The sequence below is a fragment of the Hippopotamus amphibius genome, chromosome 8 (genome assembly GCF_030028045.1).
Source record: "Hippopotamus amphibius kiboko isolate mHipAmp2 chromosome 8, mHipAmp2.hap2, whole genome shotgun sequence".
NCBI classification, from domain to species: domain Eukaryota; kingdom Metazoa; phylum Chordata; class Mammalia; order Artiodactyla; family Hippopotamidae; genus Hippopotamus; species Hippopotamus amphibius.
The window spans coordinates 127,086,718-127,099,864 of NC_080193.1; the positions used below are offsets into that span (position 1 = coordinate 127,086,718).

At 45.9% G+C, this 13,147-nt stretch overlaps 1 protein-coding gene across 3 annotated transcripts in view; it reads left to right on the forward strand.

Annotated features, from left to right (window-relative positions):
- Positions 1 to 13,147, forward strand: part of WIPF1 (WAS/WASL interacting protein family member 1) — a 116,415-nt gene that overhangs the window by 85,955 nt on the left and 17,313 nt on the right. For all 3 annotated transcript variants that reach the window (XM_057746010.1, XM_057746011.1, XM_057746012.1), the window contains exons 2-3: positions 6,201 to 6,289; positions 10,259 to 10,388. In XM_057746010.1, coding sequence (XP_057601993.1) covers positions 6,239 to 6,289; positions 10,259 to 10,388 — 181 coding nt within the window. In that variant the 5' untranslated portion in view covers positions 6,201 to 6,238. The remainder of the gene's footprint in view (positions 1 to 6,200; positions 6,290 to 10,258; positions 10,389 to 13,147) is intronic.

The window sequence follows — 13,147 nt, forward strand, 5'->3', positions numbered from 1 at the left end:
TTATCCATGCTGTTGGAATACATTGCTGTAGGTTGGGGAGCAGTTCACTCTTTCTCCCACGGTGTCCCCCATAACCAATATCACACAGTTAGCAAATCGCTCGGGGCTGTGAGCTGCCCTGGTTGATCTAGGGTCCGTGTGTGATCCTCTCGACTGTGAGTTTAAACCATGATGCTGACCTACTAGAACTGTAGCAAAACCAACAAAAGCATCCATGTCTCTCACAGAACTAGGAAGTTTCTGAATTTCTGAGTATTGATGTATATTGTGTGTATATATGTACGTGTACGTGTGTAGGTGATGAGCCAGTTAGTGGATTTTTGAAGTAGTTTATGTAAAATATTCTACTCTGTTCTCTCAAGCCAAAGAGTCAATTCCCTTCTGAAAGGTTTATTGGTAGATCCCTCCCCTCATCTCAATAGTTTCCACCTAAAATTTGTTGGTTTTTTTAGTGATTCATTCAGTTATTAAATAAAACTTTGGCAATCACTCATATACCCTAGGGTTCAGATTGATTTTTAATTTCTTTAATGTATGACAGACAATCCAGAGATAGCTGGGGTGAGAAATCAACTGATGGGTTTTATTCAAAAGCTATTATCTTATCATTTCCACAGTGGATAACAGACATGATAGATAACATGTCTTGTTAACACTGTGTTTATTGATTTGCCAGGGCTGCCATATCAAAGGACCACAGACTGGGTAGTTTGAACAGCAGAATTTTATTATCTCACATGTCTGGAGGTTGGACGTCAAAGATCAAGGCGTCAGCAAGTTTGGTTTCTCCCAAGACCTCTCTTCTTGGCTTTCAGACGTCCACCTTCTCCCCGTGTCCTGACATGGCGTTGTCTCTGTGCTCACACATGCCTGGTGTTTCTTCCTCTTCTCTTAAGGACCCCAGTCGTATTGAATTAGGGCCCACCCTAATAGGGCGGCATTCTCAGTCACCTCTTTAAAGACCCTCTCTCCAAATACAGTCACATTCTGAGGTATGAGGGATTAGAGCTTCAACGTATAAATTCAACCCGTAACTCTGTGTGTGAAAACAAAAAACCCATTTCTATCCGTGTGGTTTTCTTTGTTCACGTAAAACTCAGCACACAAGGTGAACATTTTAGAAAAGTCTGACTTTTCTCCCTATGATGAAAGTTATTTAGACAGTGAAATGATTCTCTAAAAGCAGTTAATTCTCAAAAGTATATATGGCTAGAAGTTGAGTGCCTGGGGCGGGGGGCAGGTGGGAGGGCAAGGGTCAGCAGATGGGTAGGGCCGGAATCCTCCAGCTTCAGGGAGCCTGGTTCCCACACGAGAGATGCTGGCCCCCGCCTCGGGAGCCCCTGCCCTGGTTACTCTTTCCCTTCTTCCAGGGCCCTTCCCCGCCGGGAACAGAGCTGCCTCTCCTGCCATGCTCCCATCTCCCCAGGGGAGAACCACATGCGGGAAGCCAAGCCCTCAGGCTGCCTCATTCCCAGGGGGGAAGCCTCACCCACACAGGACTCTGGGCAAAGCCAGGGCCTCGGCTCAGTCGCCAGGCCAGGCCGTCCTCTGCCAGGGGCTCAAGCGGCGCCCACACCCGCAGGACCCGTGCTCAGCTCAGGGACCACAGCTCTGGACCCGTCTGTCGCTTGCTTACTCTACCCGGCCCTGCTGTGCCGTTTCATTTCAGCCTCCCCACACCCCCATTTCACAGATGGGAAGGGGCGGCTCGGAGAGCTAGGTCTTATCACAGGTTATTAGTAGCAGAGCAGAGACTCAGAATCATGTTCTCCTGACCCAGGACTCGTGTTCTCACAGGGATCCTAACCTTTTTCATTCATAGCCCACACTAGTGTTTTGTAAAGCCCCCAGCAGTCATACTCCTTCTCTGACGGTTAGATGCATAAAACAAAACACAGAGGATTACCAAGGCCACGAGTTACAGTGAAATCGGGACAGTAATATCTAGCAGCAGACCGTTGTCACAACTTCGAGAGAGATCTGCAACACTTTTCATATGATGTGAGACTATGACGTGGAAATGTCGTGAGAAAACTGTTGGTAAAAAGGTGTCCGGTGTGGTTTGTGGCCCACATTCATAATTGAAGGAAATGCTGCATCGTAGTTAGAGTGTAGGGGAAGTAAATGTCCCTTTTCAAGTCCAAGTTCGTGAAGCCCTGAATTCTGTCCACAGACCTTGTGAATGGGAAGATCCAGGCTGAGAAGCCCTGTCCACTAGGATCTAGGCTGCTGCTGAGACCCTTCAGTCAGGCCCAGTCCTGATTCTGACGTGGACTCTCAGCTCCAGGAGACCAGGCAAGCCCTGGCTCTCCCAAGGCCTGGGGCTCTGCTTCCCTAGTGAAGTCAGGAAAGCAAGCACCCAGCCTTAGAGCTAGCCAGCCCCTCTGCCACGGGCCCGGTTCTGTGCTCGGGCCTCGGGATGCGTGGGACTGATGCTGGGAGCCGTTCTGGCGGCCAGCACGTGGCTCGTTTGTGTGATACCTGGCTCTTTCACTCCCACATGTTTAGTGAGAACCCTGCTTTGCGCCACATACTGGGGAGACCTGGTGGAGTTCACAGTGTGGTGGGAAGACAGCCAAGAAGGGGACCCAGTGGGGGCCCAGCATGGGGGACATAAGGGTGGTCTTCTTTGGCCCATGTGCTGGGGTGGCAGGATTGCAGTCTGGGGTTTCTCACAAACTCCCCTTAAGGCCCAGCCTGGGCGAGTCCAGGCCAGCAGCTGTTCGGCCAGAAAGGAGCCAGAGACCATGGAGGCCTCTGGAATCACCTTTCAGCGTGGAGGCGGGCGTGGGGGTCGTTTCTCTGGAGGTGAGTAGGGATGGAGGCAGGGACAGCAGCAGTGGCGAGAGAGGAGAGCTTCGCCTGGGCAGGGTGAGAGCGCTCACCCGCAGATCCTCTCGTCGTCGTTTATCAGAGGTGACCGGGGGCAGGCAGGAGGCCCGGCCTCTGTGGTCCCAGAGGTTTATTTATGTCAGTTGATGCACAGAGGGAACCATAATAGCAACAAAAGAAAACTGTAAAGCAATTAGATAAAAGAGGGCTTGCAGGGTGGCAGTCCCCTGAGAGCGTCCCTAGTCCATCGTCTGGCCCCTAAGGCGTACAGGACAGAAGTTCAGTTTGATTTTTGCAACGAGAGACTGACTTATGAGAACCAAACTCATAAGCGGTTCCTGGTAGCTGGTAAGAATCCACTTCTTCCTTGGTATTAGGGTAACAGGATGGCAGGGCGGCTGGTGAGCGTAGACTCTGACACAGTGAATTGGAGCACTGAGGGCGTTTCATGCACCGAGCACAGGGACGGTCTGCCCCATGCAGGCCGTCTCTTGGGCCCTGCGGGTGGACCCGGCCACCCCCGTCCTTGATAAGCCGCTTGCTCCAGCTGTTAATACCATTGCTTTGGCTGCAGCATCTTTGAGAGTCATTTAGGCCTGAATCCAGTTTCAGACCCCATCCTTCCTCCTGGTTCTGGGACACAACTCTGAGGCCTCTGAAGGTGCCCCTGCAGCTGGAGCACCCCCTTCATAGACCTCCAAACACAGGCCCCCAACCCTGCCTGCGCTGCCCACGCAGTCCCACGGGTGACTGATTGGTGTCACCCAGGAGAGATCTATGTAAGGAACAGATTTTATTTTTTATTTATTTATTTTTTTTAATTTATTTATTTTTGGCTGCATTGGGTCTTTCGTTGCTGCACGGGCTTTCTCTAGTTGTGGCGAGCCGGGGCTACTCTTCATTGTGGTGCCTGGGCTTCTCATTGCGGTGGTTTCTCTTGTTGTGCAGCATGGGCTCTAGGTGTGCGGGCTTCAGTAGTTGCAGCTTGTGGGCTCAGCAGTTGTGGCTCACAGGCTCTAGAGCGCAGGCTCAGTAGTTGTGGCTCATGGGCTTCGTTGCTCTGTGGCATGTGGGATCTTCCCGGACCAGGGATTGAACTGGTGTCCCCTGCATTGACAGGTGGATTCTTAACCACTGTGCCACCAGGGAAGTCCCAGGAATTTCAACAAGAGCCATTAAAAGAATGGCTTGTTGAAATCCGGATTCTGACCAAGTTTACAGGTGAGCTGCAGTGCAGGTTAGCCGTTTACCTGCCTAAAAATGCTGATCTAAAAAGAGCAAGGATTAAAAGGACTTGATGTGAATGACTCTTGTGAGTCTTTTAGTGGGTTGTTCATTTCTGAGTCCCAGCGGCCTCCTCTGTAAAGTGAGCAGAATTGTGCTAGTTTGCTCATAAGTGTTCGAGACGACGGAAATGAAGTGCCCTTTTTTATCCAATTGACTGTCAATAAATGAGAACAGCTGCTGCTGCTCAAGAGTTTTTTAAATTGCATTTTCTAGACGACACTTAGAATAGAACTGTCCAAAAACTCCCTTGATTCCTGTCTTCCAGCAGCTTTGACAAGTCTGGCCATGTCCTCTTACCTTTTCCATTCCGTTTCTGTCACAGAAAGCAAGCCGTCCAGCACAACTTCAATAGAAAGTACAGCTGACCCTTGAATGATGTGGGGGTTAGGGGACCCTCCGTGCCCAGTCAGCCCTCCCTATCCACAGGTCCTCTGCACCCAGATTCTGCATCCTCAGATCCAACCACCCATGAATGGTGTAGGACTATAATGTTTACTATCAAAAAAAAAAAAAAAAAATCCACATCTAAGTGGACCTGTTGTTCAAGGGTAAGGCTCTGTATTTGTTTCAAGGTGTAAGTTTTCCACATTAACTTTCAGTAGTTGAATTCAGTTAATACTTTAATTTTTTTTTTTTTTTTGGCCATGCCACCTGGCTTGCAGGCCCTTAGTTCCCTGACCAGCGATCGAACCTGGGCTCCTGGCAGTGGAAGCATGGAGTCCTAACCACTGGACCACCAGGGAATCCCCTAATACTTTAAATTCTAAGGAATTGTTTTTGGCAGTTAAGAGACTATTGAAAATAATAGAAAGATAATCCTGTGGTTTGAAATTCAGGACCTGTTCCACAGAAACGATGTTATTCTGGTGGTCTGGGTCCCAGGCTGCTCCCTTGGTTAAGGCTCTACCACCAGTCTTCTCGAATGTTAGTGCATGTGAATCACCCAGGGATCTTGTTGAAGTGCTGAAACAAATTCATCGTGGGCAGAGGGGCTGAGATGTGACATTTCTGACAGCTCTGGGTGATGCCCCACTGCTGATCTGGAAGCACAGCTTATCCAGGAGTAGCAAGGTCTGGGCGGGAGAAGCTGGGGTACTGAGGAGTAAGAAGGTGGGTGAGGGCTGAGGCCCGGGCTTCTGCTGAGACCAAGTGATGGGACTCTGAGAACTGGGGGGGAGGGGGACAGGGTTTGTGGCGGGCATAACTCTCGGGGCACGTCCTCGCCATTGTTCCTTCAGCCCCTGATGGTGGTCAGGCTGCCCCATTCGCCGCTGCCACCACCAGGGCTTCCCTGTGCTGTCCCACAGCCGCAGAGTCTGGTCTTCCCTTTGTCCTTGGAGCAATCACACTCTGCAGAAGGCCTTACTAAGGAAGCCTATTTCTAGTAAACAGCCCAGAATCAGAGGTGTGACTTCTCTCTTTTTTTCCACTTGGATCCTGTAAGGAAATGCTGAGGAGCTCAGAGGTAGGAATCCAGCCTCCTTGGCTGCCTTACTTGTCTATCTTACCTTATCCCCATCTCCTTTCCCTGGAGGACTGTAAGAACTTTGAGGGCAAGAAGAAAGAGAGAGATTCATCTTTGCATTCCTGCAGTGCTACCCAGACCCAGACAGATGTCAGGAACCTCTGACAGAGAAGAAAAGCTGCGGGCCCGGAGTGGCTGGGGGCAGGAGAGAAGGAGAGGACTGCGCCGTGGAGATGAGTGAGGAAGAGGAGCCACTTGAACATCAGACTTGGCCGGGATACGTTTCTAGTGGTTTCCTGATAACCTCCCAGCTTACTGGGGCCGCAGGCCAGGATTCTTCCCCCGAAGTGCTTTGGTAGTGGTGGAACGGAACGGCGTGAAGCGCTGGATTTCGTTTCCAGTATCTCCAGGCAGTTTGGCTGAGAAGCCTCCCCTGCTGGGGTCCTTCCAGAATAGCAACATCCTAGCCATGTTGTAAAGGAATTCCACCTCTTATAAAAAGTTGGCCTATGTGAATGGCTGTCACTTTGATGGGAAAAGGGGAAGGAAGATTAGGACAGAGTATTACTAAGAAGTCTAATACATGGTGGTGCTCTGTTTCCTTTTGTTTTTACAGATTTGTCAGCCAGACTGTTGAAAGCGTAACCATCCAGGATGCCTGTCCCGCCCCCTCCAGCGCCCCCGCCGCCGCCCACGTTTGCTGTGGTGAGTGGTTCTCCCCATCCATGATCCATGCGTGAAGCAAGCTAAACAAACTCAAACCTGGCACATGTGTTTGTTTTCAGTGTATTTACTTTCTGGCTTAAATGTGAATGATATGGTACGCTTTCCAGGTGCTGGAGTAAGCCAGACCCTGAGATGCAGCAGATACAATATGAAAATGTTTTGTAGTCTAAGGTCTCATGCAGTGCTTAGGACACGCGTGGAACATGGGTTAGTTAGGTTTCCTCTGCCTCGTCCATCAAAGGAGCCACGTCCTGTTCATTCAGACACACTGGCCCAAGACAGGTTCACAGGAACGGTTCTGCCCAGCTTGCACTGTTTTCACTCAAATGGACTCAGTGTCTAGCCTTTAACATCTGGGCAGGATAGTCCGGAAACCCAGGTCTCTCTGTCTGTCTGAAAAGGCATCCATTAAAGTGGCCTCCAGTCTCACTCTCTTCTTTTTCTCTGCCTTTCCCCCTCTTTCTTCCCACTCTCTTTTTGACAGATAACCCCCATTTCCCACTCCACCCTCCCACACACACTTACTTCGCCCTTTAAATCCATCCACGCATTTCCATCTGTACTTTCTGAAAGCATTTCTTCTCTGGTCTCATCCTGGCCCCCTGATGGACCTGTCCTCAGAAGTTAGTGCACCCTCTTCCAGGAAGCCAGCAGCCCTCCACATGGTGATACGGAAAGGCTCCCAGACACATCCCCCAGCAGGTGAAGCCTTTGCTGCTAAGGAGCCTCCCAGTGCTGGGCGCTTCCCTTTTCACCTGGGGAAACTGAAGCTAAGAGAGGAAAAGTCTCTTGCCCAGGCTTCCACGGGGCACATTTTTATAGCCCATCTGAGGCTGGAACCTAGTTGGAAGAACAGACCATTAGTGAGCTCATTGCTATTCCAAGTGTGATCCTCCAACTCCTAGTTAGTCTCCAAAAAATAAGTACAGAAGTTTAGAGTAAGCGCTTAGCAACATTATAGCAATCTGATAGTGGTGTTACATCTGTTGTTTCTAAGATTGTATTTGTGTGTCTCTTTTAAACTAATTCATTTTTCTAATAATCCATCGTTATTTCACAAAATATTGGTCCATGATGGATTGGAGATTTTTTTTCTTAAAAATTCATCCTTCCTTTAGATAAGTTTGAAAAGCTATGATCTGATTAAGGTAGAAGTAGTTTATATTTCCCCAAAATATAGGTTGTGTACCACTGCTGAGTCATATGTGCTTTGATTTTTTTTTTTTTAATTTTAATACTCATGTGTTTAATGTGTAGTCTAAAAATTATAACTAGCACACCCAGGGTTTAATAGTGAGTTAACTAAAAGGAACATGTTCACTGAGAAATAGTATAGTAAATAATATAGTGAACTGACAATGAAAAATATTAACTAATAACACAGGCAGCATGAGAAGATGACAGAAACCACGAAAGTAGTACCAGGTGGTTGAAGTTTGGGACACCCTGGTTTATCCTATCAACTCTTTTCCACCCGTTATTACCTGACTAAAAGCAAGAACCTAGAGAGATAGAATGTAGAGGTGAGAAGAGGGAAAGAGGTTGGTGGCCATGGTAGTACACCGTCCAGTGGAATAGCACAGTCATCAGAGAAGTCAGCACCCAAGGAGGTCAGGTGTCGAAATAAGTTTTGAGGCCGACCAGGAGGCCAGGGAGGGTTGCTAACCCCAAAGCCATGAAGAGAATCAACGTGGACATGTCATGTAACCTCTCTAGGCCTCAGGTTTTTTCATCCTGAAAATGAAGACAATAGATAATTCAAAAAGCTCTTCCCAAGATGTCCAAGGCATGTTGTTAAGTTATAAAAACAAGTTTCAGAGCAATAGAGGATGATCTCATTAGCAAAAGTGAACCGTATATGCAAAGAGCCTTTCCGGAACTGACCACCGAGAAGCTCTTAACGGGCTTGCTTCAGAGGAGGGTTGGAGGCCAGTGGGGAAAGGGCGTTTTATTTATTAATTTTTTTTCAACTGCGATATAACTGACATATAACATTATGTAAGCTTAAGGTGGACAGCACATTGATTTGATACATTTATATATTACAATATAATTACCACCATAGTTTTAGCTAATGCCTCTATCACATCACATAATTATTTCTTTTTTGTGGTGAGAACATTTAAGTTCTGGTCTCTTAACAGCTTTGAAGTGAGTAATACAGCATTGTTAACTGTAATCACTAGTTTTGTTTGCAAGTTTGTACCCTTTGACATCGCCCCAGTTCAGGGGAGGGGCACTCTAGACCCCAGGTTCATCCTTCTGTCAGGTTGTAGGGAAGCCTTTGGAGTCAGGCGTCCGTGGTTTGAATCGGAGTTCCGCCTCTTAGCAGCTGGATGAGCAGGTTGATGACTTAAACTTCCCTGTGCCTTAGCTTCCTTGACTCTAAAATGGAAATCATGACTTCCAGGGTTGATGAGGACTGAATGAATTAATATACATACAATGCTAAAAACAGTGCCTGACCCATAGTAAAAGCTGTGTAAATGTTAGCTGTCATTATTGTGAGCAAGTAATACTGCCTAATTTAATTAAGACCCTTCCAGCTTAACACACAGAGATTCTGTCTAGCCTGCTTCAGGGTTTTTCCTAGCTCTCCCTCTGCCTCTCTCTATAATAAATAGCTGGGTCAGGTATCAAGCTAAACTTGCCCAGGTTTACTCCCTGTGGCCTTGCTGTCAGCTCTGAAACCAGAGCCTTTCAGAAGGGCTGGGGCCAACCTCATAGGACTCTAGGTCTGCCAGAAGCACCGTGGGTTTTGGGAAGATGACTCTCCCTGGGAGCAGGCCAGACCAAGCCAGTTTTCAGGTGTGATAGACACTAGCACACACCTAGTTCCAAGTCCATTTGCTGGGCTCTTAGTGTCCCCACTCCCCAAAAGAACCCTGAAACCACAAAATCCCAATTTTACGATAAGGATCTTTTCCAGGAATTCTGAAATTATGGGAAATACCCAAAGGTTTCATTTATTTATTTTTTATCTTCTGGCCGCTCCACATGGCTTGTGGGATTTCTGTTCCCCAGCCAGGGATCGACCTCATACCGCCTGCAGTGGAGGTGTGGAGTCCTAACCCTGGACCTCCAGGGAAGTCCCCGCAAAGGTCTTAAAGCAGCACCTTTGTCTGCTGTGCAGTTTCTGTGGGCTAAGCTTTCAAAGGGATTAGGGAACTATGTTCAATATCCTGTAATAAACCATAATGGAAAAGAATTAAAAAACAAAAAATGTTTTAAAAAGAGATTGAACATCAGGAACACCTTAGGCCAGAGGGACATGAAGGGAGTTTGGGGGGTAATGGAAGTGTTGTATATCTTGATTGTGTATACACGATTGTATATGTTTGTCAAAATTCACAGGACTATACACTAAAAGGGTGATTTTACTATATAATTTACTATATAATTATATCTCCAATCTGCCTTAAATTAAAAGGAAAAAAATCTCTGGCAATGTAACCAGAGGGAATTATTTTTTTAAATTTTGGTGTATTAAAAAACATACAGCCGCCCTTTTTTGCTAAAGACAATTTTTCTCTTGCACCAGGTTAGTTCCAAAAGACGGGAAAGAGATGTTCTTCAGAGAACATTCTAGAGGATGAAGCCTTATAGTATCCTGCAGATTCCTCTCAGACTTAAAATTCCCTTCTTCTTTCTAGCCATCCAACCCTGGCTCTGTTGGTCACGGCCAGATTGTGGTCTGAATTTTCAGCGACTTTTTTCAGGGACTGACTCTTCCTGCATTAAAAATGAATGTAATTTATTGCTGCATCTGCTCCCAAATGCCTGGGTCTTAAAAAGAATGACATCGGGACTAAAACTTGTGGAGAATTTACAGCCTATTGCCAAGAACCTTAATAACAAGCTTTCAACACTCTAGCTGTCCCCACCGAGTGTTGTAGTACAGGATTTTAATTCAAAAGATTAATACGAGTTTGCATGGTTTCTTTTCAGGCCAACACAGAAAAGCCTGCTTTGAGTAAGTCAGAGCAGGCTGGGAGAAACGCTCTTCTCTCTGACATCAACAAAGGGAAGAAACTAAAGAAGACAGTCACCAATGACAGAAGTGCACCGATATTGGACAGTAAGTGAAAAAAGTTATTTTCCATGGAGATAAATGGTTTATGACCTAACAACCAACCCTACCCTGCCCACCAAAAAAAAAAATTTTTTTTTTTGGTTAACAACAGCTGCAAAGCTAGCAGAATAAGGGACTGTAGCACTCATTGTAGGCCATGGCTCTGGCTTGGGTTCCCTCTAATGCTGCAGGAAGCCAGTATAATAATTCTTTGTCCAAGACACACAGCAGCGATTCTCTGAATTATTCACAACACTTTACAACGCTTTCTGGAAATTAACCCCTTGCTTGTCTTACCACAGAGCAAAAGGCAGCATGAAATATGGAAAGAGCCCTAGTCTTGGAATCAAAGGACATAGGTTTTGAGCCCTGACCATCTTCAATCCTTTGTCTTCATTTGTAAAATGGAGATAATACCTGTTCTACTGCCCTCACAAGTCTGTTGTGAGCATCAAATGAGACAATGCTTATGAAAGTGTTCTGTTGCCTGGAATGTATAATTCAAGTGTAGGTGTGATCATTAGGAGGTTGGAGAGGGAGGAAATGAGATCACAGCTTTGCTTATCTGCCCATCATAAATCTGAGACACTTCCTCAAATAAGGCAGGGTATGTATAAACAAACAAGTACCCACCACACAGGGCTACTTATTAACATTTACAACAGAATGAAACATCATAGATGACTAGAATCTACTGGAAGTTAATTATCAGGCCTCAAGACTATCTCCTTACACTCCTCACACATTTCCACTGCCAGCCAGATGTGCCCAGAATTCATCCTTGACCAGAGATCCCTCTTGGACTCGATAGGAAATAAACTGTCCAAAAATCAAAGGGAGCTTCATAGACAAGTGACTAATGATGTAGGATTTTAGCCAAGTGGAGGGTAAGAAGAGCTTAGGAGGAATTTCTAGGAAAAGTGCCTAATGAGCAGAAGAGAAAGATCAGAGTTAGGTGAGAACATTGGTGTGGGAGGAAGGGGGAAAAGAGGAAGACCGAGACAAAGGCCTTTGAGTGTTGCTCTGTTACCCGCAAGGTGGTGCAGGCGAGGATGCCCCACACCTCAGTGGGACTAGGGGGGTCTTTGACTTCTGACAGACTCTTACCTCTGGGTCAAAATGCCCACAAGATGGTGTGGTTATTGTATAATCAATCCCTTAGTCTTCCTGTTCTGTGTCACAAGGTTCTCCGTGGGGGTTGCCCAGCCCAGTTGCTTCTATCTGGGGAGCCTTGGTCCGATAGCCACTGAATCATAGTGCCTGGGATGGGGCCAGAGGAACTCCACAAACTGCCAGCCTCTAGACCAGAGCCCACTGGTTCTCTCCACTATGAGAGGGAGCCTAGGCTCCGGAGAGGTGGATGTGAATTCCTGAGGTTTTGAAGGAGAATGGACAGTTTGGGGCCTAGTTCTGAATCCACTAGTGGAAATTCATTATATTCTTCAAGATACAAACTTCTCTCATTAAATGGAAATAAGTGTTAGTTCTCCCTTCCAGCTGCTCAGTGATGTTGAAGAATGCACTTTGCTTTGTGGGTACCAGTTGGAACCCAATGCATGTCCTTGTTGTCCATGCACTTAATTGGACACTAATACTGTTGTCACAAGCTCTTTGCAAGTGGCAAAGTCCATCCATAGTTTTGTATTTGTTTGCAGGTGAAACCTCCCAGGGCTCTATGTTAAAATGTTGACCATGGTTATGCATGATGAGGTCAGCCTTATCCTGCAATTTAATTGTTAACAAAGTGAACCAGTTAAGCTATCCTTAGCTAGTTCAGCTTCTCTATCTGAAAGCTGCACAACTGTTGCAAGTTAAGAACACTAATGGATGACGTCTGATAGAACAGTGCATTGATCTCTGAATGTTAAATACCAGGTAAAGGTGTCCTGTGAAATGCAGTATTCCAAAATGTATCATTCATCAACAAATAACGTTTTCATGACAAGGGCATTATTAATATTATTGGCAATAGTTAGAATTAGTAAAAATTTTAAATTTTACATGGAAGCAATTTTGCATACACTTCCAGAAATTGTTATTCTAATTTGATATATCTTATTAGGTGAAATAATTCTTGTGAGTTCAGTATCAGATTGTTTCTTCTATCAGCAGAGTTCCCGTCAGTATCCCAGAAAGTTCCACACCTAGAAAAGATACAGAGCTGACACAGACTCATGATGAATCTAATCCAGAAAAAAAGAAAACACTAGTGAATAAAATAGAGCTCAGAAAGTAGAGTAAATAAAAGATTGAAAGCAGATCTTCTAAAATTAAGGATACTACAATGAAGTTATATGCTAAAATATTTTGAAATCTTAATTTTTTAAGAAAAATACAAATTTACCAAAAATCGCTCATGAAGCCTCAGTGAGCAAGGAAAAAGTTGAAAACTTTATCAAATTACTTTTTCTCTAAAAAGCTTTACAGCCAGATGATTTTGTCAGAAAATTAGTTCAGATTTTAAGAAACAACAAATTCAAATGCTATATAAATCATTCCTAAATATAGGAAGACTTGGAAAGCTATCCGATAGGTGGAATGAGATTGGCACGATCCTAATACCAAAACACGACAAAGGCAGCATATATACAGAAAGACAGCTCGTGCAGCAATGTCTCAGGGGACATGCAGCAATGTCTCAGGGGACATGCGGCAATGCCTGGGGGCATTTTTAGTTATCACAGCTTGGTGAAGGGGGGTTCCTACTGACATCTAGAGGGTAAAGGCCAGGGATGCTGTAAACATTCTACAGAGAACAAGACGGC